The sequence below is a fragment of the Emydura macquarii genome, unplaced genomic scaffold (assembly GCF_026122565.2).
Source record: "Emydura macquarii macquarii isolate MOO-44397 ecotype Brisbane River unplaced genomic scaffold, CSIRO-AGI_Emac_v2 contig_2473, whole genome shotgun sequence".
In the NCBI taxonomy this organism is placed as follows: Eukaryota; Metazoa; Chordata; order Testudines; family Chelidae; genus Emydura; species Emydura macquarii.
The window spans coordinates 42033028-42057786 of record NW_027132610.1 but is presented as its reverse complement, the minus strand read 5'-3'; the positions used below and the strand labels follow the sequence as shown (position 1 = coordinate 42057786).

The following is a 24759-nucleotide window of genomic DNA, read 5'->3' as shown; positions in this document are numbered from 1 at the left end:
CTACTCACCCAACCAGTGACTTCCCAGCTGTTATTTTTAGCAGTGTAGTTTCCCCACTACTGCAGTCTTTCCCTGCCGCAGGGAAAAGTTCCGGCAGCAGGGAAAGGTTCAAACAGCTCCTCACTGCCAAGCCTTTCCTTGCTGACTTCCCTGTCAAAGCCTTTCACAGAAATGTGTTGCTTCACAGCACAGAGTGGATGCAACCTACTTTCACTGTGGTGTGTACCAAAACATACCCTACACACCACTGCTAGTGGTGTGTAGTGCAGATGTAGTCACAGAAAATGAGTTCTCCTACATGTCCCTGTTAGGTCAAAACCACAAGAAAACGTACTGTAGGGAACAAATCAGCACCATCTATTTTTACATACCACAAGCAATGGTATGTCAACTCTTGGGGCACTCTTCCAAGCTCTCACAGATATCACCATCTGGAAGGTGTTCGTTTTTTAATTTCCATCCTGAAGTACACCTTTCTTTATTTCACCCTATTCCTCCTTAAAGTAACTACTTGTAAAACTTTAAATCATTTTCCTCCTCCATGTGGGTGTTTAAACTTCTCATTTTTGTAGATTTATATTCCCCCTTACCCACTTAATTCCTTTAGCTCCTCAACTTTCTAGCAAGGAAGTACTCAGAGCTGAACACCCTGGTTCTGCACTTTATATGAATATGTATGAGGCATTATTGAGGTTTCATGTGCAAGTCAAATATTTGTGCATACAAATACACTTATGCATAGTGTTACCTGACTTGTACACACAACTGCTGTAAATGAATACACAAAGCAGGCACACACCTGCGTGAAAATTGTTGCAATATGCCGGATTTTGAAAAACAAGCTCCTAGCGTGCCTGTCTCTTAAAATGAAGGAACCAAGTTGAGCAGAAAGTACATTTTCTGAATAATGCAGTAGGTACCTAGACTTGTGACAAAAATATAGTCTAAATATGTAAAAGCGAAGAGAGAAATGCTTGCTTCTTTGTATGGTAAGTCTTAGCCTCCTTGGAAACATTTAGAGACAATTTATCAAAAGCAGAATAATTTTGCATGTCTGAAGTTGATTAAGAAGTTTCAAAGCATGGACTTTTGGGTAACCAGATGTAGGAGGCCCTAAATCTTTGCTTTGAATAACCCATGCTGTCTTTGTGTGCCTCTATTTATGAAACTACTACTGGCTTTGAGCTAACAGGTCTGGATCTTTTAGCTCAGACAGAAGAAGTTCATGCTTTTAGATCCAGAGGTCACTGGTTCAATCCCCACAACCCATCCCAACGCGTGTTACAAGTCATAGCCCATACAGAAATTTGAGCTGGGAGTGTGCCTTCACAGACTTGAGCTAACTCTGCTCAAGCTAGTGCAGTAAAAATAGCAGTTTGAACTGGATTACAACAAGGGCCGCTTAAGCTAGTCACAAAGGAGTTTGGTGGACTTGGGAGGAGTGGTGAGGTCGGGTGGTTAGTCCAAGTCACAATAGCTACACATTTTTAGCACACTGGCTCGAGCAGAGCTAGTACAAGTCTGTCTCCCCCTAAAACATACCCCTAAAGACCCAAGTCGGTTTACTCAAAGGCTGCAGCAGACTCAAAAAATGTCTATTACACCCTCTGGTAGAAAGCAACGTTGAGTAAGCATGGATCACATTTTAAAACTATATGGTTTATGCACACAAAAGCTTTGTTATCCCAAACTGGAAACCCCTGAATTGGATACAATATGTTTAAATGACAGCTAGAAGGACTTGGAAAACTTGGTAGCTTTCATCTTCCAGTCAAATCAAGAAACTGTGGAAGATATAATTTTTAATAGGAATCCAATTCAAAACCAAAGATTATCTAATCTGATTAATGGAAACAGGAATTATTTAGCAGTAAATTCCTTTAAGCTTGATGTATGAAAAAAAAAAAAATCACTGCCCTGTCACTTTCGAGTGATGAGGACGAGCTGTCAATGCTACCTCCATGATATAAATTACCTTGGAAAGAATGGAAAACAGCTTGGATTCATAAACATTGGAAAAGAGGCAATTAAAGTCTTTCAATATGTAATTTATATTAGAACAACAAACAGATTTACTTAATACATAGTACATATCTGATAGAAAAGAAATGGTGCACAACACACAGTTTAAGTGAATGTAAGTACTAAGTCAGTGTTGGTGGCAATCAAAAGATTATCTGGAGACAGAGTGCTTTTACATTATTAACTGATCATCATAATTTAAAATTATATTTTACATACCTAAGTTAGTTCAACCTGAAAAAAATTAATACTATGTAGGGCTGAACAAATCCCTCCATAGCTATTTAGTCCAGCAGGCCACCCATGTAAGTATCACAGGTAAATATTCAGGAAGAAGAGTAGTCCGATTTCTGCCATCTAGATTTTTTAATTCAAGTTAGCAGTTCTGCAAGTGTTAAAACTTTATTAAGTGGGCCACTGTATAATCTTGATATGCCTGAGGCTATCAACTGAGGAGTTGTTCAGACTTATCTGTGACAGGTGTAAGTTAGTTTTAACATCATTCTCAGAAGTGACTAAAAAAACCCCACACAACATACTTGCTTTTCTGAATAACAGGTACTTTTTTATATCTGTATACAAGTAAAAAGATTCCATTTGTTACAGTGTGTTCATGCAATTTACTGCGGCTATCATTCATATTTTGCTGTTTCAATAGAAAAACTATACACCTCAAAGATCTGGGATGTGAAAATAACTTACTGAAAAATGCCAACATGAAGATGCCATCATTGCCCACTCTAAGTTGATCTGCATCACTGAAGTCATCCCGAGGTGGATATTCTTCTTCCTGGATTTATAGGTTGGTGATATTTTAGTGGAAAGTTAATTTTAGGCCAAATGTATTTTCTTGTATATTTAAACTGTTAATTGTATTTTTAAAAACATGTCAGACTGCCATCTACATAAATGAACCTCAAAAAAAGCAAAACACTATTAAATCTATTAAACTATATACAAATGAAGTGTGATTTACTATGATAAAGCCCAGTTATATTTGAAACTCTTCAATAAACTTTGGAGAAAGAAACTGGAATACGTACATTTAAAGTGGTATATTCAATTTAAATTGAACTAAGACCATTATTTGAGACATAAATGTATGTTCATCACCTAGCAGAAAAAAACCATCCTCAATGCAACTCCCTTTCTTCAATAGTAGAGTTATACTAGTGATGAATTTAGCCCAATGTATTTTAACATACCCTATTCATGTATTCACTGTAAATGGAAAAAAGTATTTGCAGTGTACTTGCCAATCAAATATATAAACAATGCCTAATGTCCATTTTCACTGTGTTATTTATGCTCATGTTACAGATAATACTTCTCTTCCAACTTGAGAGGAGATCACTAAATTACCAAGAAATTCACATTTTGTATGTTGACTAATATTTACCATGTTAAAAATACTTTACTTTTTTTTTTTTTTTTAAATTGATGTTCAAGAACTCAAATTTTCAGAGCCACAAAATTGACTGAGGTTTTTGGGGTTTTTCTGTTTTAAGTAAAATGTCATCTTTCATCACAACATACTTCACAAACTATATACAGGGAGGTCTACTATAGAGACATTTAAACACTCCCATAGCTGTGACTGCCATTTTAGCTCCCTATTTCTAAATAGTTTTCAAGTAACTACAGTTCAATCACGCTTATATATTGTTGGTGAAGACTAGATTTTAAGGGTCTATTGGAGCCTCAGATCCCAGCATTAGCAACAAGTTTGTATTTCTATAGGTTGTGTGACCTAGAAAAACTTAAGACATAATACGTATTAAGGTATTTATTTATATGCAAGACGCAAGGAAGTATTTTAATTAATCTTTTTAAAGTAATATCTTGATACAGTCTACAGCTGCGGGGGGCACAGGGGGACAACTTACTTCATAGTGTAAAATGCTATGTAACACTAAAGTAAGGTAAATTTAGAAGCTTAAAAGCTGGAGCTTAAGTATTTGAAATAAACAAAGTCAGTTTAGTATAGCACACAATGAAAATTCTAGCATGAACTACAGTCATGAGCACAAAATGAGCTCCTGTTACAGTAACCATTGCCATCCTAGACAATATCACATATACTGGTATGTTTCAAAATAAAGAATCAAAGCAAAAGCTGTGCTAACATGATGTCACCAGGGGACACAACCTAGAGTTTTGCAACCCAACTTGCACGCAACAGGAACCAATTACAAATGTTAGGGTTGAGGATGCACACTGAGGAATGTGTGTGCTGATGAGTCTCAGTGCCTCTCACTCCACCGCCCATATAAGTGCAGAGAGGTGTGGATGGGCAGGAATGAGGCATGCAGCTGCTACCGCACAACTCCATGGGCAGGAGGCAGCTAGAGACAGATCACGGACACAGAAAGCCTCCACCACGCTAAGCCCAAAGGACAAGGTGGTGGCGCTGACATTTTCAGCAGGGGGACAGAGAGGGGTGAGGAATCCAAGTTCGGCTTTAAAATTTGGCCCTAGCAGACCACTAACACCCTGAGAACTGGGTTACGGTTGTAAGTATGTCAGTTCATTTTCCAACTTCTTTAAGAAGTCAAGCCACGTACAAGGCAACACTTACAAAATAATGATCCACAAAGTTCCTCATTCATGTTAACACACTGAAATCCCTAACAGTTTTTTTTTTTTTAAATGCCTCGTCTCAATCTTTGTTTTGATAGGAGACAAGATATATACACATGATTTGGCATTTGTCTTGTCTACACAGACTTGTATGTGTTATGATAAATGCAGAGGAAAAATATATTCATTACATTTGATAATTATGAACTTACATGGCAAAAAATGCAAAGTTGTAACTGAGCAAAAGATAGTATACTAACAGTCCTCTTCAAAATAAAAAGAAAATACACATATTTTAAAGCAACCTCATGTGACTTTGGACACCCAAACACTGAGCCTTTCATTGTTATTTGATCTTATTCCAGGCCCCATCTCAAATGCTAACCCAGAAACAGCAACTTTCACACAATAAAATTCTTATCCATACATGTAAAATGTGTATTAACTGATCAGAGGGATTTTAATAGAAGGTTTGAAAATAATTAGGTAGACTTGCATTAAAGCTATGGGCACAAAAGGTGATATGAAACTAAAAAAGATGATGCAGTTATTTAACAGTGGCAAGACAGGCTTCCTCAATGAAAATAGCAAAGATCAGGAAAGAAAATATAAATTCCTGTAGCTCTTAAAGAGTCTCTCCCTATCAGTCTTCATCTTATATTAATATTAATATAAAATATTAATATTTTAGTTCATCTACATTAAGGGGAATAGAGACATACAATACCAAACTAGCAAGATTCATATTTACTTGCTTATTTACTGTTTTTATCCACAGCAAATATAAACTTGGTGTTGTACAAATGAACTAATATTTTATCAGGTATGATCAAAATACTTCGCAGATTCTGTTCTAACCTTTGCTTTGTATCTTTCATGATATCAAAAGCATATATTTTTAAAAAGTATGTTAAAGTAACACTACATGTTCCGTAGATGAGGCATCTGATTAATGCATCTCCTGGTAACAGGAGGCCCAGGAGCACTCATTTTTATCAAGTAACTTATTTTTACAAAAGAAAGGATAGACAACTGGAACAAATTTACAAAGGTGCTCAGCTTCACCCTGCACAGTGCCTTAAAATGGCTACTAAGTGGCTCTCAGCCACTTTTTAAAATTCATGGTAAAAATATCCCTGGGTGCAGAGAAATCACTATGCTTTGAAAATGTTGCTGGGCACAGAGGAAGCTGTAGTGTTAGCTTTGAAAATTAGGCACTTAGGGAATTTAGGCAGGTGTAGTACCTCTGTAAATGCCAAATGTGCCCAAATGGGCAGCCTAGGGGCCTATGTGCATCTTTAGGCACCTAAATAGCTTTGAAAATTTTGCCCAACTGCTGTTATAGCTAAAAAATTAATTCATGTTTTTGAAGTTACATTACACAAAAGTTTACATTCAATGTGCACATTTCTCAGAGTCATGTGCCATGGTTTACTTTGTCAGCCTTTGACAGCACAAAAGATAATTCTTCTCTATTTAAATTAAAAATGTTAATGTTGATTTATTTATAATGCTGAAAAGGTGGAAAGAATCACATTCTTCTAGAGCTGTCAATTGCAATTAATGCAGGCAATTAACACAAATTATATTAAAAAGTTGCAATTAGTCACAATTTTAATTGTGCTGTTAAACAAAATACAAATTTAAATGTATTAAACGTTTCACTTTTTTTCTAGGTTTTCAAATACACTGATTTCAATTACAAACACAATACAAAGTGTACAGTGCTCACTTTATTTTTATTACAATATAAAAAAGGAGTATTTTTTAATTCACCTCTTACAAGTACTGTAGTGCAATCTATATTGAAAGTGCAACTTACAAATGTAGAATTATTTTTACATAACTGCACTCAAAAACAAAGTAAAAGTTTAGAGCCTACAAGTCAAAGGATGAAGGAGAATATGAATGCTGAGCCCATCTCACACAAATACCATGCAATGCCGGCTACAACAGTACTATCCAAACACATGCTCTCACTTTCAGGTGACATCATAAATAAGTGGGCAGCATTATTGCCCACAAATGAAAACAAACTTGTTTGTCTTAGAGTTTGACTGAAGAAGTAGGACTGAGTGGATTTGTATGAGATGAACTGAAAAATACTATTTCTTTTGTTTATCTTTTTTACAGTGCAAATATTTGTAATAAAATAATATAAAGTGAGCACTGTAGAATCATAAAATATTACGGTTGGAAGGGACCTCAGAAAGTCCTCTAGTCCAACCTTCTGCTCAAAGCGGGACCAACCCCAACTAAATCATCCCAGCCAGGGTTTTATCAAGCTGCACCAAGCCCGATGATCTAGCCAGCTTTCTATCTTATAGTGCATTCATCCAACTCATACTTCTTTAACTTGCTGGCAAGAATACTGTGGGAGACCATATTAAAAGCTTTGCTAAAATCAAGGTATATCACATCCACTGTTTCCCCACATCCACAGAGCCAGTGACCTCATCATAAAAGGCAATCAGGTTGGTTAGGTATGACTTGCCCTTGGTGAACCCATGTTGACTGTTCCTGATCACCTCTCTCTTCCAAGTGCCTCAAAATGGATTCTTTGAAAACTTGCTCTATGATTTTTCCGGGGACTGAGGTGAGGCTGACCTGTCTGTAATTCCCAGGTTGCTCCTTCTTCCCTTTTTTGAAGATGGGCCTTATATTTGCCTGTACACTTTGTATTCTGTGTTGTAATTGAAATCAATATATTTGAAAACGTAGAAAACATCAAAAATATTTATAATAAATTTAAATTGGCATTCTATTAACAATGGGATTAAACTGATTAATCATGATTGAGGGTTTTTTTGTTTTTTTTTTAATTGTTTGACAGCTCTACATTCATTATTTAATCATAATGCACCATGGTGTATCTACACAGATGTATTAAAACATTTTGAACAGCAAAAAGGAGTTGTCAGTGTTTTTATTAAAAAACATTAAAATTAAATAATAAAATTCTTCCTAGATCTATGAAATCTGAGTTTAAAATGTTATCTTTACATGTCTAGCTCCCACAATTCACATACATTGTTCTAATAATTTTGAATCTATTTTGTAAAATTTGAGGTCTCTTATTGTATGAATAATGCAATACAAGACAAAGCGGTATTAACTCTGTCATGATATTTACATATTAAATTCAATAACCTTAAAAATTAGGAACTTTGATACCAACCTTAAATCAAGTGGTTATAGCTGCAAATAAAGTTTTCAAGTAACCCAAGCAGACCCAGGTTATAGGAGCCATTTGGCAGCATAAGGTTTTATCGTCATAGAAATGACAGATGGAAAACACTTAAGGCCAGTGGTCCATGCCCCCACTAATGCAGGTTTGTCCTCTACAGAACATTATCTTGGTTCGTATGGTTTTGTTTTAGACATTCCAGTCTTTCCTCAAAAGTAAATATCTCCAGCTCCTCAGCCGTGTTTTTAGTGGAGTCTTTGAATTTTTTAATCATATGGTGACCAGAACTGAACAAATTCCCCAGGAGCCACACTGCCAGATATTGCTTAATATCTTTTCATAATTTTTTTTAAAAATAGATGGTAACTGCTACTATGCATAATGTTGATTCAATACCATTCTATAAAAATTAAAGACAGGTCTGTTTCACAACTGTATGTCCTTGATGCCTCTAAAGCACTTAGCCCTTTTTATTATATCGTTTATATTGTGGATTATGCTGCCCGAAAGATTCATACATTTTTTTTTAAATTGTCACAGATCTTATGATATACTTATGACTCAAACTGATTTGTTTTCTAAAACCAGAACTACAGGATTACAACATTTAAAGATGTAAAATAAATTAATCTGGGTAAGTACTACATGTACAGTCACATATCCTGTAAACAAAGACACTAACTTGCCAGCATCTTTAATTAGAGTGACACCTGTTACTGCCACTATGATCAAGGTTTTGTCATCACCTCCTTTATGAACATTTTTCAGGGGTTTATAACTGTCTCATAACTGAAACTTGGCATGTAGGGTCTACCCTGAGAAAAATTGGCTAGTCAATTAAGACAGCTGAGTCTTAAAGAACCCATTTGACAGTTTAACTGGTGCAATTCTATACAATGCAAGTGGTTTGCAGAATAACTTTTTAAAAATTGGATTTATAATCCCCTGAAAAAAGGGTTGATGTAAATATTAGCACAATTCTCAAATGGCACATTTTTAGCATATGCAACAATTCTGAGATTTCAATGGTGATAAAATAATTCTGAAGTGGGTAAGAGGAACCCAACAGTGTTTACCAGCAGGAAAGTTCACAGCAATGTCTAAACTACATAGAACTGTACCATACCTCTGGTGGACTGAGGAATATTTCATCAAACAGACTCCTAGAATCCCTAAACTGGCCGTGCTAAGCATGTAAAACAGAAAAAACATAAGACAAAGAACTAAAGAAGAGTTAAGTGAAAGCCATTTATTACAGACAAACAAAGCATTTAACTATTTTAAATACTGTTTCCATTTAAATGATCTTTTAAATGACACTTAGGTTAGAATTTAAAAAGGAAAATGTATAATGAAAACCTGTGCCAGTGCAACCTTAATTCAGCCTCTTTGTGCATATGTATTATGATAGTCTTCAGTTACACATGATCATACAATTTTTCCCCCACAGGACCTCTGCCTCATTCACTGCACATAATGGATGGTGCTGACTTAATGAGCGGTGTACTGTAGACAAGTAGCTGCCTCACAGTGCCTGCTGGAGGCCTCAGGACTGTATGCAGACGGTCACATCTCAGTTTCCCTTCTTAAATCTCCAAATAAACTTCACACAGGGTTTTTCCAGTCTGATTAAAGTTCAAAACCAAAACACAGAAGTCCTCACTCCAGCCACGTACAGCCCAGACTCCTCTAGTCTTGGCAGAGCCCTTCCTGCCTTAGCAGGCTATTCCCACTCTTCCCTAGTTGGAGCAGCTCCCCCTGATCTCCGGGTCTTCCCTGCAGGAGCTTTTCAATCTGCAGTTCACTACAGCATGTGAAGTGATTGTTACTGAAATCATCTTCTGATCTTTACTGCAAATTGCCAGATTCCCCTGAAGATTCCCCTGAAGTGCAGCTAATTCTGTAATCAGGGCTAGCTTGGTCCCAAGCTCTCCACACAAAGGGCAAGCCACCCTGTCTCAAACAGCCAATCAACGTTATGTTTTCCCCCTCATTGTTCAGTGTGTGGCCCTAGACCTTATTTGCTGTACCCCAGTCAACCCCTGCTGTGAAGACAATTTCCTCATGGGGTTCTCTACGGTGCTTATCACTATCATACATGAGTGCTTCACAAACATGAATGAATGCATCTTCAGAACACAACCCCCTGTGAGGCAAGGAGGTAGTATCCCCTTTTTACAAATAAGAAACTGAGGCACAGAGAAATGAAGGTCAGAAGGATCCACTAATTTTCCATGCCCAATCTCAACACGAGGACCTGAATTTTCAGAGTATTTAGCAATATAAAGAAGTTTTGTATGTTCAAAGTACTTCAGCTGCAAGTGCTCAGTACTTCTGCAAATCAGATCTCAGGCTCAAGCTGGACACCCAGAAAGTGAGGAACAGAATTACTGACCATCTGTGAAAAGTATAGCAGAAGTGACTTGTTTAGCACCACACAGGAACTCTGTGGCAGAGGCAGAGATAAAATCTAATTCTCCATGGCAGCACACACCTGCCTTAATCATGAGACCCTCCTTTTGCTTCCTGCCTCATTCCTACGCACATTCCGCTTTCTGCAACAAAGGAGGCAGGTGACCGACAGCATCCTTTACTACACACTGATTCATCCTCAGGATAGACTCAGACTATTAAGGTCAGAAGGGATCATTATGATCATCTAGTCTGACCTGCACAATGTAGGCCATAGAACCTCACCCACCCACTCCTGTAATAGACCCCTAAAACTATGACTGAGTTGTTGAAGTCATCTAATCATGGTTTAAAGACTAAGGTACAGAGAATCCACCAGCAAGTGAGCTGTGCCCCATGCTGCAGAAGAAGGTGAAAAACCCACAGCGTCTATGCTGATCTGCCCCGGAGGAAATTCCTTCCCAACCCTGAATACGGCAATCAGCTAAACCCTGAACATATGGACAAGACTCACCAGCCAGACACTCAAGAAAGAATTCTCTGTAATAACTCAGAATCCACTCCATCTAACAACCCATTACAGGCCATTGGGCATATTTACAGCCAGAAGTCAAAGGTCAGTTATTGCCAAATTAGGCTGCCTCATCATAACATCTCCTCCATAAAAACTTATCAAGCGCAGTCTTGAAGCCAGCAAGATTTCTTACCTCCACTACTTTTGTTGAAAGACTGTTCCAGAACTTTGCTCCTCAGATGGTTAGAAACCTTCATCTAATTTCAAGCCTAAACTTCTTGATGGCCAGTTTATATCCATTTGTTCTTGTGTCCACGTTGGTGCTGAACTTAAATAACTCCTCTCACTCCCTGGTTTTTATCCCTCTAATGCATTTATGGAGAGCAACCATATCTCCCCTCAGCCTTCTTTTGGTTAGGCTAAACAAGCCAAGCTCTTTGAGTCTCCTCTCATAAGGCAGGTTTCCCATTCCTCAAATAATCCTAGTAGCCCTTCCCCACATCTGTTCCAGTTTGAATTAAGTCTTTCTTAAACATGGGGGACGAGAACTGCACACAGTATTCCAGATGAGGTCTTACCACCAGCACCTTGTATAATGGTACTAACACCTCCCTATCTCTACTGGAAATACCTCGTCTGATGCCTCCTAGGACTGTATTAGGTTTTTTCACAGCCACATCACATTGGCAGCTCAGTCATCCTATGATCAACCAATACGCCCAGGTTCTTCTACTCCTGTCACTTCCAACTGATATATCCCCAGCTTATAGCAAAAATTCTTGTTATTAGTCCCTAAATGCATGACCTTACACTTCCCACTATTAAATTTCATCCTATTTCTATTACTCCAGTTTACAAGATCGTCCAGATCTTCCTGTAGGATATTCTGATCCTTCTCTGTATTGGCAATACCTCTCAACTTTGTATCATCCACAAACTTTATTAGTACAGTCCCACTGTGCGTTAGTCAGTAACGAAAAGGTTAAATAAGATTGGTCCCAAGACCGATCCCTTGAGAACCTCCCTCCAATCTGACAGTTCACCTTTCAGTATGACCCACTGTAGTCTCCCTTTTAATGAGTTCCTTATCCACCTTCCAGTTTTCATATTAATCCCCCAACTTTTCAATTTAACTAATAATTCTCCATGTGGAACCATAGCAAATGCCTTACTGAAATCTAGGTAAATTAGATCCACTACATTCTCTTTGTCTAAAAAATAAATAAATAAATAAATAAAAATATGTTATGTCTCAAAAAAAGGAGATCAGCTTGATCTGGCACAATCTACCTTTTGTAAAACTATTTTGTCCCAATTACCGTTAACCTTGATGTTCTTAACTATTTTCTCTTTCCAAATTTTTTCCAAAACCTTGCATACTACTGAGGTCAAAGTAACAGACCTATAATTATTTGGATCACTTTTTACATCCATCCTTTCTACTGAATAAGGAAGAGGTCTTGAGGGAAACAAAACAGTGCGTGATGATATAATTAAAGACTATCAGAACACATAAGCACAAGACGGCCACAAACTAAGATTGCACAGGTAATTTAATTCTGCCATTTCCTAACTTGTGCTCTTGACTTTGCAATCCTCTGCAATCTTAATAATGTTCTTTTAATGTAGGGGGCTTTTTTTGTGTAATTTCCTAGGTTTTTTAAAAAGCAGACAAATTGCATCACAAATACATACAGGGGTCATCAGCAGGGTTGAAAACTTCAGATCCAACAAAGACTTCTGCCAATTTTGCTAATGAAGTAACCGATAGCAGTAACAGGTTGTCACTTGCTTTGCGGATCAGCACTAGAGAGGATTGACCAGTGGATTTCACAGATCTTTAACAGTAAAGGAATGGTGAGACTCTGCAAACTGGGGTTCCGTTTCAGGCTCTGAAGGGGAGTGTGCTTTCATGGGCACAGATTTCTGCTTATTTCCTCAGAAGCTTGACTTCTTCTGTCCAGTTGCTTCCAACTCCATTATCTCAGTCCTGTCTCTTCCCCACCTATGGCTCCTTCTTCCAGAATGTCTCCTTGCCCAACTAGCCCCAATTCCCCCTCCCAGCTCCTTGTCCACTCTCTCTTTTACAAACCTACTCCCCCTCCCAACTCCATTCTCCTTCACTGCACTCCTCATCCACCCCCTTCTTCCCCACTCTGAACCCCTCCTCTTGCCCAGTCTCCCATCCCTGGTATTTTGTCCTAATCTATGTCCAGTTTACCCCAGTTAGCCACTGCCCCAACCCAGATCCTTATCAGATCTGTCTCCTACCCTGTCCCTATTCTCCCTCTGCACTGGTCTCGAATTCCCATCTCCTCGCCCAGCCTGTCGCAATCTTCCCCCACCTCCCTGAAACTGCTTGTGTGATCTAGCTGTACTCCCCAGCCCCAAGAAACCAGTTCCCCATCCCCCTCACCATCTTCTTGTCCACCCAGTTCCAGCCTGCTTTCTCACTCCAGATCCCATTACCAGCATCCCCACTCAACCACATTTGTCATACCTCCCCCACACCTGCCTCAAAGTTTTCTTGATCAGCCAATCCAAGTCTCTCTCTACACAAACCTTCAGTCCCTGCCTGTCTCATCAGGCTCTCTGCCCTTCCCAGCTTTTTAATCAAACTGCTTCCTCCTCCATGCTGCCTGAGTGCCAGAATTTGAGAGCACAGGTTCCCTGCTCTCAGGTCCAGTGCTTGGTCCCACTCTAGCCTAGAGCAGTTGACAGCACTCATCACAGGTAAAGTCCAGCTTTACCCCTGAGGGAACATGCTCAGTTGCTCTATAGGAATGGCACACGTGCAGTGTGGTCAGCACTAGGAGATGAGGGGCTCAAGTATGCTCATCAAGGACCTCATCATCATTAGATTTTAGCTGCTAAAATTTGAAATTGCTATTGAGCACGTGCAAACTGCATTTTTTCAAAGGCTTATAACTTGGTCAAATTTAGACAGATTTTTCATAGGGACAGCAAGAGGCACATCCCTTACACAAAGGCCACCCCCTGCCCTAAAGTACTAGAGCTGTTCAAAAAAAAAAAAAAAAAAAAAAGGTCACCAGAACTTTTAAACATGGGCTAGTTTAGCACTTTGAATTGTCTTTGAGAGCAAGGCTATGTCAACCATTTTGAGTGAAGTTCTAAAACATTCGGTTCAAGGCAGACAACAGAATGTAAAATTTCAACACAAGTGGTTACCCTGGTCAAAGTTATAAGCAACTGAAAACAAGTTCTTAGAATAATAAATGTCAGGCAACCTTAACAGGAGGCAATGCTACCAGTCTTGCCTGCAAAAAGAACTTTAAGTGAATTCCTATCTTCTGATATGAAGTGAGTTAATAGAAAAATTCTTCAGATAAAATTCCCCAAAATACTGAAGAACAAGCCCTCAATTTCACCTGGGCCCCAACTCAGCTTTCAAAACTTCAGCATAATTTTGCCCTACAATTAATTGTGGGCAGAAAACTGCAGGGGCAATTGAGCTTACATTTGCCAACATTTAGTTGCTTAACTTATTGTTGAATGCATTCAAGTAGCCAGGATTCTAAATGCACATTAACAGCACCTTCACCTGACCTTGGTCCCACTGAAGATTATAATAAAATTTCCACTGACTTCAGTTAAAGAAGGATCAGACCATAAAGCAGTCTACATTCCATAATACTTTCCACAATATAAAAGAGGGGCAGCGGAGGTGGGGGAGGGGGGGCCTGTGGTATCTACCTTTTTTGAAGGAGGAATTAGTGATTTGCTACTACAACTTTTAGTTCTCAATTGTTGAGTTTGTGGTAGTTTAAGAATTAACATTTCTGAGCACTCTAAAAATCAGAATTTAAACATAGCATTGTCAGTTCAGCTGGCATATAGTCAAATAGACAAGAGTTCTAGGAGTATTAAAATACTTGAATAATAAAAGATTTATACAACATAAAAAGTGGGGCATCATCATCCTTAACATGCTAAAAGATCCAAAATATTTCAGTTTCCTCCTGTTTTATTTGTCAACTTTTTTTCTTTGTCAGCAATAAAAAGCAACATACCTCTGACTTAGTTACCTCTTTGCTACCATCAGAAACTATTCATAACATCAGCACAATCCCAGGAATTGGAATGGTTAACTCTTAATGAACCTGCTTCCTCCCCCACCCCCCCACCCAAGATATGTAATAGCAACATTGTCAAATCTAACAGAGAATGTGGCTTTTTAAAGAGTTTAGCAAACAGCTGTACTTCAAAGAAATGCTCTACAGTTCTATAGCACTTCACATCTTCAGAATGCCTTGCAAATATCTAACTAAATTGTACAAACTATTTAGCAGCCAAAAGACATCACTGCATAACAACGATTATAAAAAGGTCCAGGTATGGGCCTAAATTCTTTGATGCTACTTGAGAGTACTGTACATTATTAAAGTCAACCTCATTTACAGATTCCCCATAAGATTTTTACACAGATATTTCACTTACCCTTTGGGCAGCTTCTGCTGCAGCAGCTGCCATTGCTGCAGCTTTGGCTTTCTCTGCTTCATCATAAGTAGGAAGAGAGGTAGCTACACTATATGGAGGTGGTACAGGGTAAAATTCATTGTGTGTTTCTGTTTCTGTTGAAAACAAAAAATGAAATTTATGCTTTGTATCCCAGAAAAATCAAGAACCATAGACTACAGTAATCTCAAAAAAGAATGTTCACTAAAGTAACAGACAGAATCCAGAGGAGGGCAACAAAAATGATTAGGGGGTTGGAGCACAGGACTTATGAGGAAAGGCTGATGGAACTAGGCTTGTTCAGTCTGCAGAAGAGAAGAATGAGGGGGAATTTGAGAGCAGCCTTTAACTACCTGAAAGGGATTTCCAGGGAGGAAGGAACGAAGCTCTTCTCAATGATAGTAGATGACAGAACTAGAAGCAATGGTCTCAAGTTGCAGTGGGGGAGGTCTAGGTTGGATATTAGGAAAAGCTTTTTCATCAGGAGGGTGGTGAAGAACTGGAATAGGTTACCTAGGGAAGTGGTGGAATCTTCATCCTTAGAGGTTTTTAAGGTGCAGCTTGACAAAGCCCTGGCTGGGATAATTTAGTTGGGGTCGGTCCTGCTTTGAGCAGAAGGTTGGACTAGATGACCTTGTGAGGTCCCTTCCAACCCTAATCTTATGATTCTAAAACACCTAGGACTAATGACATTTAAATTGTGCAGTCATTAATTTCAGTCTGTTCTACAGCAACTTGACCTATGTTTACAGACACTGAAGTTTTCTGGGATTTTTATTTATTTTTTAAAAACAGGAAAGGGCAAATCACAATTTAAAGATGCCCCGGGCTGCAACTCAAAACACCCCCAAAAATTGGTTATTAACTTCCCATACTGTTCTTCGAGATGTGTTGCTCATGTCCATTCCAAGTAGGTATGCACGTGCTGCATGTAGTCGCTGGAATGCTTTTCCCCCTTGTGGTGTCTGTGTGGTCAGCTCTAGAGCCCCCTGGAGTCACATTCATGGCATCATATATAGGGCCCTGCCAACCCCCTGCCTCTTCAATTACTTCTTTCTGGCTGGCTCTGACAGAGGGGTACACAGGTGGGTCTTAGAAAGGTCATGAGCAACACATCTCCAAGAACAATAGTTACTTTTTCTTAAGGGCTTGCTCATGTCGATTCCAAGTAGGCAACTCCTAAGCAGATCCACAAGGGGAGGGGTCAGAGTTCAATGACCTGCAGATTGCAGTACCACCCTACCAACTGCAGCCTCATCTCTGGCTTGCTGAGTAATAGTATAGTGTGCCGCAAAAGTGTGAACTGGCTCTACAAATGTCTTGGATCGGTATCTGAGTGAGGAATGCTACCGAGGATTCCTGTGCCCTCATGGAGTGAGCGGTCAGTGCTGGGGCTGGTATTTTTGCCAAGTCGTAACACGTCATGATTCATGACGTGATCCATGAAGAGATTCTTCGTGATGACACCAGAAAGCCTTTCCTCCTGCCTGCTATTGCTATGAAGAGCTACATGTTTTTTCTAAACGATTTAGTCCACTTGATATAAAAAGCCAAGGCCCATCTAACATCCAGAGAACGCAGCTTCTGCTCTTGGCTGTTAGTGTGTGGCTTTGTGTAGAAAACCAAAAGGAATATGTTCTGGTTTGAGTGGAATCGTGACATCACCTGGAAGGAAATCTGGATGAGGGGGCAGCTGAACCTTGTCTTTGAAGAAAACCGTATAAGGAGGCTCAGACATGAGGGCCCTGAGTTCTGAGACTCTGCTGGCTGAAGTTATGGCCACTAGAAAGGCTACCTCTTCCAGGATGGATAGAGAAGGGAGCATATTGCTAGAGGTTCAAACGGAGGACCCATCAATCCTGATGGTACAAGGCTGACATCCCATTAACACATTTGTGGGTATAAGCTTTCTAGACCTTTAAGAAAAAACACACCACCATGAGGTTGGCGAAGACCAAAACAGCCTGCAACCCAGGGATGAAAATGTGGAGATGGCGGCCATGTGGACCCTGACTGACATCATCCACAGCCCCTGCTGTTTGGATTATCTGTTATCTCAAGGTGAGAGGCACTGATGACAGTGCGGGCTGAGTATCCTCCTGCATTGACCAGATGAAGAACCTCTTCCACTTAGCTAGGTAAGCTGCCCTGGTGGAAGGTTTTCTGCTGCCAAGGAGGATTTCTGACTCGTTCTGAGCATTCTAGTTTCAGAGGGTTTAGCCATGGAACTTCCATGCCATGAGAAGAAACTCTAGTTTGGAGTGATGAAGGTGGCTGTGTCCTGAAACCAGTGGTAGACTGATCCGAGTTTCCACTGAGACTGAGGAGATGGTGTACCAGTGATGGTGCGGCCATGTTCACACCAGGGACTACAGGGATTAGGAAGGACCTTTCCTTCCTAATCTTCAGCAGGACCTTGTGAATGAGTGAGACTGTTCTATGCGTTTCCACCAAATGGCCTGTCCAAGGGATGAGGAATGCGTCCTTGATTGATCCTCGGCTGTGATTCTGGAAGCAGCAGAACTGCTTACGCTTCATGTTGCCTCTCCTCGCAAACAAGTCTACGTGGGGAACTCCCCACTATTGGAAGATGTCATTCACCACATCCGGGCAGAGAGACCATTGGTGGTTGAAGAAAGACCTGCTGAGGTGATCCACTCACTTGTTCTGTGACCCAGGCAGGTAGGATGCCTCGAGGTGAATCGAGAGGGCTATGCAGGAGTCCCACAGTTCGAGGGCTTCCTGGCACAGGAGAGAGAAGCATGCTCCACCCTGTCTGTTAATATAGAACATCACTATCATACTGTGTCATGACTGATACACATTTGCCTTCCAGGTGGGCTTGGAAGGTCTGATAGGCCAAAACTACCACCAGTTCTCTCACATTGCTGTGGAATAAGAGCTCTGCTTGGGACCAGGGGTCCTGAGTCCTCCTAGATGAGCTCCCCAGCCCATCGCAGAGGTGTTGGTGACCAGGGACAGTGAGGGGTAAGGTGTGGAGAAGGCGATTGCTGCACAGCTGACTGAATTGAGCCACCAGTGGAGGGTTTCTGACACAGAAGGGGGGAGCAAGACCTCCCTGTCCATGTGGTCTCAGGATGGTTGATAGACCACTGCACTTGGCTAGTCTCAGTGTGAGACATAGCCTGGCATGCAGAACGACATACATGCATGCTGCTAAGTGTCCCATCAGTTTCAGGCCATGGGGGTGGGGTATCGTTTCAACTCTTCCATGACAGAGCATATAGTCCGGAATCAAGATTCCAGAAGAAGAGCTCTGGCCTGGTTTGAATCTATCACTGCTCCTATGAACACTATCCTCTCAGTGGGAGCTAAGGTTGATTTCTGCACATTGACCAGGAGACCCAACTTGGCAAAAGTTGACCTTATCAATTTTACGTCTATTTCCACCCACGCCTTGGTGTGACCTTTGATCAACCAGTCATTGAGATACAAACAGACTTGCACCTTCCGCTTTTTCAGGAATGGGGCGACAACCACCATACACTTGGTAAACACTTGAGGAGCCACAGAAAAGACGAATGGAAGTACGAGGAACTGGTAGTGGTCTGGTTGACTATGAACTGGAGAAATCTTCTATGACATGGAATGATCGACATGTGAAAATACGTGTCCTTCAAGTCAAGGGTGGCTTACCAATCCCTGGATCCAAGTAAGGAATAATGGAGGTCAAAGAGACCATGCGGAACCTCAGCTTCATGAATCTGCTGAGGTTTCGTAAGTCCAGAATGGGCTTGAGTCCACCTGTGGCTTTCAGGATTAGGAAGTAGCGAGAGAAGAACCCCTTACTCCTTAGCTCCTGAAGAACCTCCTCCGCCGCTCCTAACTTTAGGAGCATCTACATGTCTTGGATTAGAAGTTGCTTGTGAGAATGGTCCCTGAAAAGGGATGTGGAGGGTGGTGGTGGGGAACTGAATTGAAGGGAGTAGCCCAGTTCTACCGTGCATAGCACCCAACAATCCAACATGATCTGGGTCCAGACAACCTGTCTGGAAAGAATAGGGGTGAAGAATCTGAATCGGTACGCCGTCTTCAGGTGCACCCTCAAAAGTTGCATTTGGGGACCAGAGGATTGTCTTTCTGCTCCAGGGCCTTGTCTGGTAGAATGTTGACAGAGTTTCCTCCTATAATTCCTACCTCTTCTACAGTTGTACTCCTGTCTGAGTTGGGACTGGTAGAACTGAGGTAGGAGTTGAGGACTGAAATGCCTCCTTTGCGGTACTGGAGTGTGGAGGCCTAAGGACTTTAAAGTGGCCCAAGTGTCCTTAAGACTGTGCACTTTTGAATATGTCTGCTCAGAGACCAGTGCTTGGCCTTCGAAAGGAAGGTCCTGGATTGTCTGCTGGACCTCATGTGGGAGGCCCAAGGCTTGTAGCCATGAGCTCCGACACATCACTACCACCAATGATCTGGTGCAAGCTTCGGCATCCACAACATCCGGCACCGCCTAAAGTGAGGCCCTTGCAACCGCCTTGCCTTCCTCTATCAGGGGTGTGAACTCCGCCATGAAGTCAGATGGTATAGACTCTTGAGAACTTTGACATAGACCCCCTAAGAGTTAAAATAGTACCTATTGGTGCCACTGTGGATCCCACAACTGCTTCATTTGGGGACGAAGACAATGACGCTCTATTCAGGGCAGTCTCTTGACCTTCTGCTCCCAGAAGGTCCCATGATGCCAGTTCTTCCAACTCAGTGCTGGGATGAACGCTGCACTTGGTGCCAGGTGCAACGTTGTATTCGTTGCCGGTTTTGGTACCAAATGGTAGCATGTCCTCTGATGGAGCTAGGTGACATCTGGTTCTGGAGGTGAGCGATAGCAACCGTCCCGATTGCAACCCCTGGGCCTGATGGAAAGCCTGAGAGGTCCAAAAAGGTCACTGAGCTGGGCATTTGTCACTATGGCGGCCAAGGCATAGGGAAGGACTGCCCAAGTCTCAATCCTCTGGTGTCACCTCTCTGACCAGTGCTGGCTTCACTTAGAGGATCTAGACTCCGCTTCAGAGTTCTGCACCGGTTCCTGTCGGTGCAAGAGAGTGGTGCTGGGGAGATGGCGATCATGGCTGGCTTTCCCTTGGAGGGCCCCGGTTGCTTCTTCGGCACCGCTGGCCTGGTGTCCAGAGCATGCTCACACCTGGGAGGGGACAGCGGTGCCATGTTCTCTATCAGTTCTGTGACCATTTCAAAGGTCTCCAGCATGGAGGAGAGCTGTGGATCCTCTTTGCGTGTCTCCCTGGGCAGGGAGTCCAAAGGCACCACACTCGACAGACCCCTTCCTGGGGCCAGAGTCGAGGGTACCGCGGTCAATGGTGGCCAGACACAGATCGCACTCCACTCAAGCCCTTATGCCCCATTGTTTTGGGTGTTGACGAGTGCCCCATCATCTTCCTCTGCTTCTATGTGGTACAGGGGAATGCAAGCGGTGATGCATCTGTGCTGTCCTTCAGTGCTGGTGATCTGTGACAATGCCAGGGGGTCTCTAGAGACAGAGTCCTTCCTAGGTGCCATCTCTCTTACGAAGTTCTTATGAAGCTCAGCTGGGCTTGGTGCTGAGGGCCAGAGAGCAGCATCCATTAGGATGAACTTCAATCTCTGGTCCTCTCCTTCTTTGTCCTCAGGCAGAAACCCCTGCAGATCTTGCAGCCATCCCTCTGATGGGACTCCCTGAGACACTTAAGACAAGTGGGGATTGCTCCTGGGCATGGGCTTTCTGCAAGCCCCACATAGTTTAAAGCTGGGGGGAATGAGGCATGCCCCATCCCCAGGGAAAGGGAGATGATCCCAGTAAGTGGGATCCTATTTAACTAGACTAACTAAAACTATAAACTAACTCAAACTATTTGAATATTTACAAGTATCAATTCAACAACCACTAGGAAGACACTTGCCAAGCAAGAGAAGATTGATGTTCCAGCGACTGTCACGGGCAGTAAGAAGGAACTGAAGAGGCGGAGAGTTGGCAGAGTCCTAATACAGCACCATGAAGCATGAAGGCATGACTCTACGGGGCGCCAGAGCCGACCCTACGGATACCACTACGGGAAAAACCTTCCAGAGATGTGCATGCAGTGTGCACTCACCTACTTGGATTGACATGATCAAGCACTTGAAGTTGTAATGAAATTACAGTTTTACCTAGATACTGCAAAAGGGCAAAAGGTTTTGGAACGAAGATTACATTCTGCTGAAAAGTAAATGCAAGTGTTTCGCTCATATGCAAATTATTGTATCTATCTAATGGTGGAACAGGGGTGCAAAGAAACATTGTAAAACGGAGGCAGTGTATTTTTTGTAAAGGTTGAAATTTCTTGGACGAGGTATAGTCCCGGTTCAGACCACCCCCAGTTCCCCTCCCCTATTCCCCCAATTGTCCCCCCCACCGTCAGCTCCCCGATCGTCCGCCAGCTCCCCATCCAGACAAAAGACTGCAGGTAGCAGGAAGGACTGAGAAGACTCCAGATACCAGCCCTGGGGAGAGAGCGGGATGTGGCTGAAGTGGGTCACTGGAGGCGGGCTGGGGAGCAAACGAGGCTAGTAGGGGCAGGGAGGACTGGCCACGAAGGATGGGGGATGGGACACGAGGCCAGGGTGGACTGCCGGGACCGCTCAGGAGTGGGGGCATGAGGCCAAGTGGGGGATCCAGGGAGGGATGTGCTGCAGCACTCAGTGCCCCAGCACAAGCGGATGCTGCAGGACCTGGCCAGGCACTTACCAGCTGAGTTGCCTGGTAAGGGTTGAGGCCCACAGGTCACAGCTCCTGTCCCAGCCCTGCTGTCTCCAGGACAGGCAGAGAAGAGTTTGAATTTGGGCCCGGACAGCATTGCCCTCTGATTGGGCTGCAAAGTGAGCACGACACCACGTTGCTCCCTGATTGGAAGGCAGGGTGTAGTGGGGAGACAGGCTGCACATGGAGACACCCCGCCCCCCAAATGTCACCGCTTGCCACCCCCCATCCCATTCATCCCTGAGCTGCTGCTGGTGGGGCTGAGGCTGCACAAGCAGCCATCAAAAGACACACTGTGCCCCGCAGTGCAGCTCAGCCGCCCACCCCCTGCTGGGGGGACTGGCATGGCTCCAGCTCAGCTTCAGCACATGCAGTCCACTGAAAGGCATTTGCTGGTCTGTATTTGGTATATCTATTGACTATCCCTGTCCTAAAAGAAAAGTGTCAGGTTCTTAATATTAAAAAATGAATTGAGACCTATCCTGGTCATGTCATATTTCATCAATTGCAGAGCCCTGCTGAAAATTGCAGCTAGTCCACAAGGGCAAGACAATTGACTTGTTCTTAGAATGTTTCAATTTGCTACTTTACTTTTTTTTTTTTTTTTTTTTTTTTTTTAAATAAACACAATATATTTTCAATACCAATGTGAATAAAACTTGTTTTAGAATATTTAATTACTATTTATACACCAAAGTGCAGAAAATTATAAATTGCAAAACCACGCAATATTAAAAAGAATTTAGTACTTGTCTTCCCTTTATACTCTATCATCAGCATATAACAGGATTCTGCTGCTGATTAAAGATGCCAGGAGAGGGGTTTACCTTGCAAATACTTCATACATGCCGACATTTATTCATCTGGGAAATGTATACAGGATCAGGGCACTACTTTGAATAAGAGCCAAAAAAGGACTGTGGAGTTAAAGTACACAGAACTTCAAAAATTAAAGGATATGTTGAGCTAATAATATGTTATGTGCATGAGTCTGGTAATTTGGGGCAGTCAGCACAATTCTAAACATTGTCTGGGTTTTGGTTAAAGAGACACACAAAAGAGAAAAATACATCTGTGGGTCACCTTTAACCAGAGAACAGTAAGCAGGGGGGGGAAAAAAAAATGATGGCATCATACTACCCTGATTCTGTAGCTGATTCAAGACATATGGACCTCTCCAGCAGTAATACTACTTAGAGCGGTTATATAAAAGAAAAATACCTGAGGCTGCAGCTGCTTCTACAGCAATACTACAATAAGGTGGAGGAGAAACATCTGCTTCAGATAAAGCTGCTGGTTGAGAATTTTGTGCAGTTTCTGCAGAAGTGGATGGCTGCTCAACAGTCGATGACTCTGGAGGATCATCCTCATTGTGAAGCTTCAAAAAAGAAAAAAAACACACCCAAAAATTTCAAAAATGCATTCAGAGAATTCTTTACATAGAAGTTAAATGTTGACAGTAACCCCTTTAGATGTTACAAGAGAATAGAAATTTAGCACTATTTTTAGGTTACTAGAATAATTTAAAGCTTCTGATAATACATTCAGGGACTAAGCTAATATACCCAACAGTTAAGATTTAATAAACAAACTTTTATTGAAATATTTCTAAACAGCCAACCTTTCTTAAGCAACCACTTCAAAAGTACCTCAAGGTGCTCAGTACAATTCCATTCTATTTTAAAACCTCCTCTGCTATTGAACTCATTTCTGATGCTTAAGATAGGTTTCACTAAATACTAAAGTCCAAAGTGGTTTATAATCTTAAATAATTTTTAACCAATACATGATAACCATGTGTATGTAGATGAACAAAATTAATCCATTTAAAAACAAAATAGGTGAACCACTCTTAATCTCTCTATTAATCCAAAGGCAAGTAATACACCCTATTCTGTTTATCTACTTATTACTTGGGATTTATATCCATGCATATTGTGCTTTATGGTCTTCTCAATTCAAATTCTGAGACAGTCAATATTCTTGCTAAAACCCCTGCCTCTACCAATAATCTCTTTCCCACTTACTTTTATAATAATCAGTTATGGTATTGAAAGGATTTCTTTTTTTTAAGCTTGTGTCTTAGAGATATTTTACAGTTAAGTATACAAGTAAGTGATCTATAAGAGAAGAATTTGGATAGGCAAGTATATTGATCTAAATCAAACAAAACCTTATTTGGCCATGATGCAGCGGTAACACTGTTAAGCAGAGAAAATCCTTCCGGTTATTTCAGAAAATGAAAATCCAATCTAGCGAATACAACAGAAACGGGCACAAACTATGGCAGATAGAAACTAAACTGGAAATTAGGAGAGCTAATATTTGAAGAGCAAAAAGCTAAAAAACATAACATGAAATTATTTAAATATGTCAAAAGCAAAGCATATGAAGAAAACTGGAGGTTTCTTTGGATTAACAGAGTTGAGGATAAAGACATTACAGAAAAGTTATTTCTTTACATCAGCCTTCACCATAAGAGATACTGGTGATATATCTCAGTCCATCTTTATTTCTTAAGAGTAAAAGTGCTGTTGGAGATTGACATATCAATTGGGGAGGTTGTTGAACAAATTACCCAAGGGGACCAAAGTCCCCAAGCAGATGGCAAACATTCTGGAGGAACTTTAAAAATAAAACAGATTACCCAATATACCAGAGAGGACTGAAGAGTTACAAATATTGTACTGGTTTCTACCTTTTTTTTTTTTTTTTTTTAAAGCACTAGGAGGTAGTGTGGGAATTACAGACTAATAAAACTTAGTTCAGTAGCAGGTACATTGTTTGAAGTGACAGTTACCAAGACAATTATAGAACACCTTG

General features: G+C 41.2%; 1 protein-coding gene across 5 annotated transcripts in view; it reads right to left on the bottom strand.

Moving 5' to 3' along the window:
- The window catches only part of NDFIP2 (Nedd4 family interacting protein 2), a 66961-nt gene that overhangs the window by 27323 nt on the left and 14879 nt on the right, over nucleotides 1-24759 (bottom strand). Inside the window, exons 2-6 of one of the 5 annotated variants that reach the window (XM_067563289.1) lie at nucleotides 23158-23314; nucleotides 15174-15307; nucleotides 8916-8975; nucleotides 2725-2812; nucleotides 1187-2594 (exon numbers count right to left, since the gene is read on the bottom strand). In XM_067563289.1, coding sequence (XP_067419390.1) covers nucleotides 2428-2594; nucleotides 2725-2812; nucleotides 8916-8975; nucleotides 15174-15307; nucleotides 23158-23314 — 606 coding nt within the window. In that variant the 3' untranslated portion in view covers nucleotides 1187-2427. Of the gene's footprint in view, nucleotides 1-1186; nucleotides 2595-2724; nucleotides 2813-8915; nucleotides 8976-15173; nucleotides 15308-23157; nucleotides 23315-24759 lie in introns of those variants that run through there. The other 4 variants (XM_067563286.1, XM_067563285.1, XM_067563288.1 and 1 more) reach the window with 4 other exon arrangements.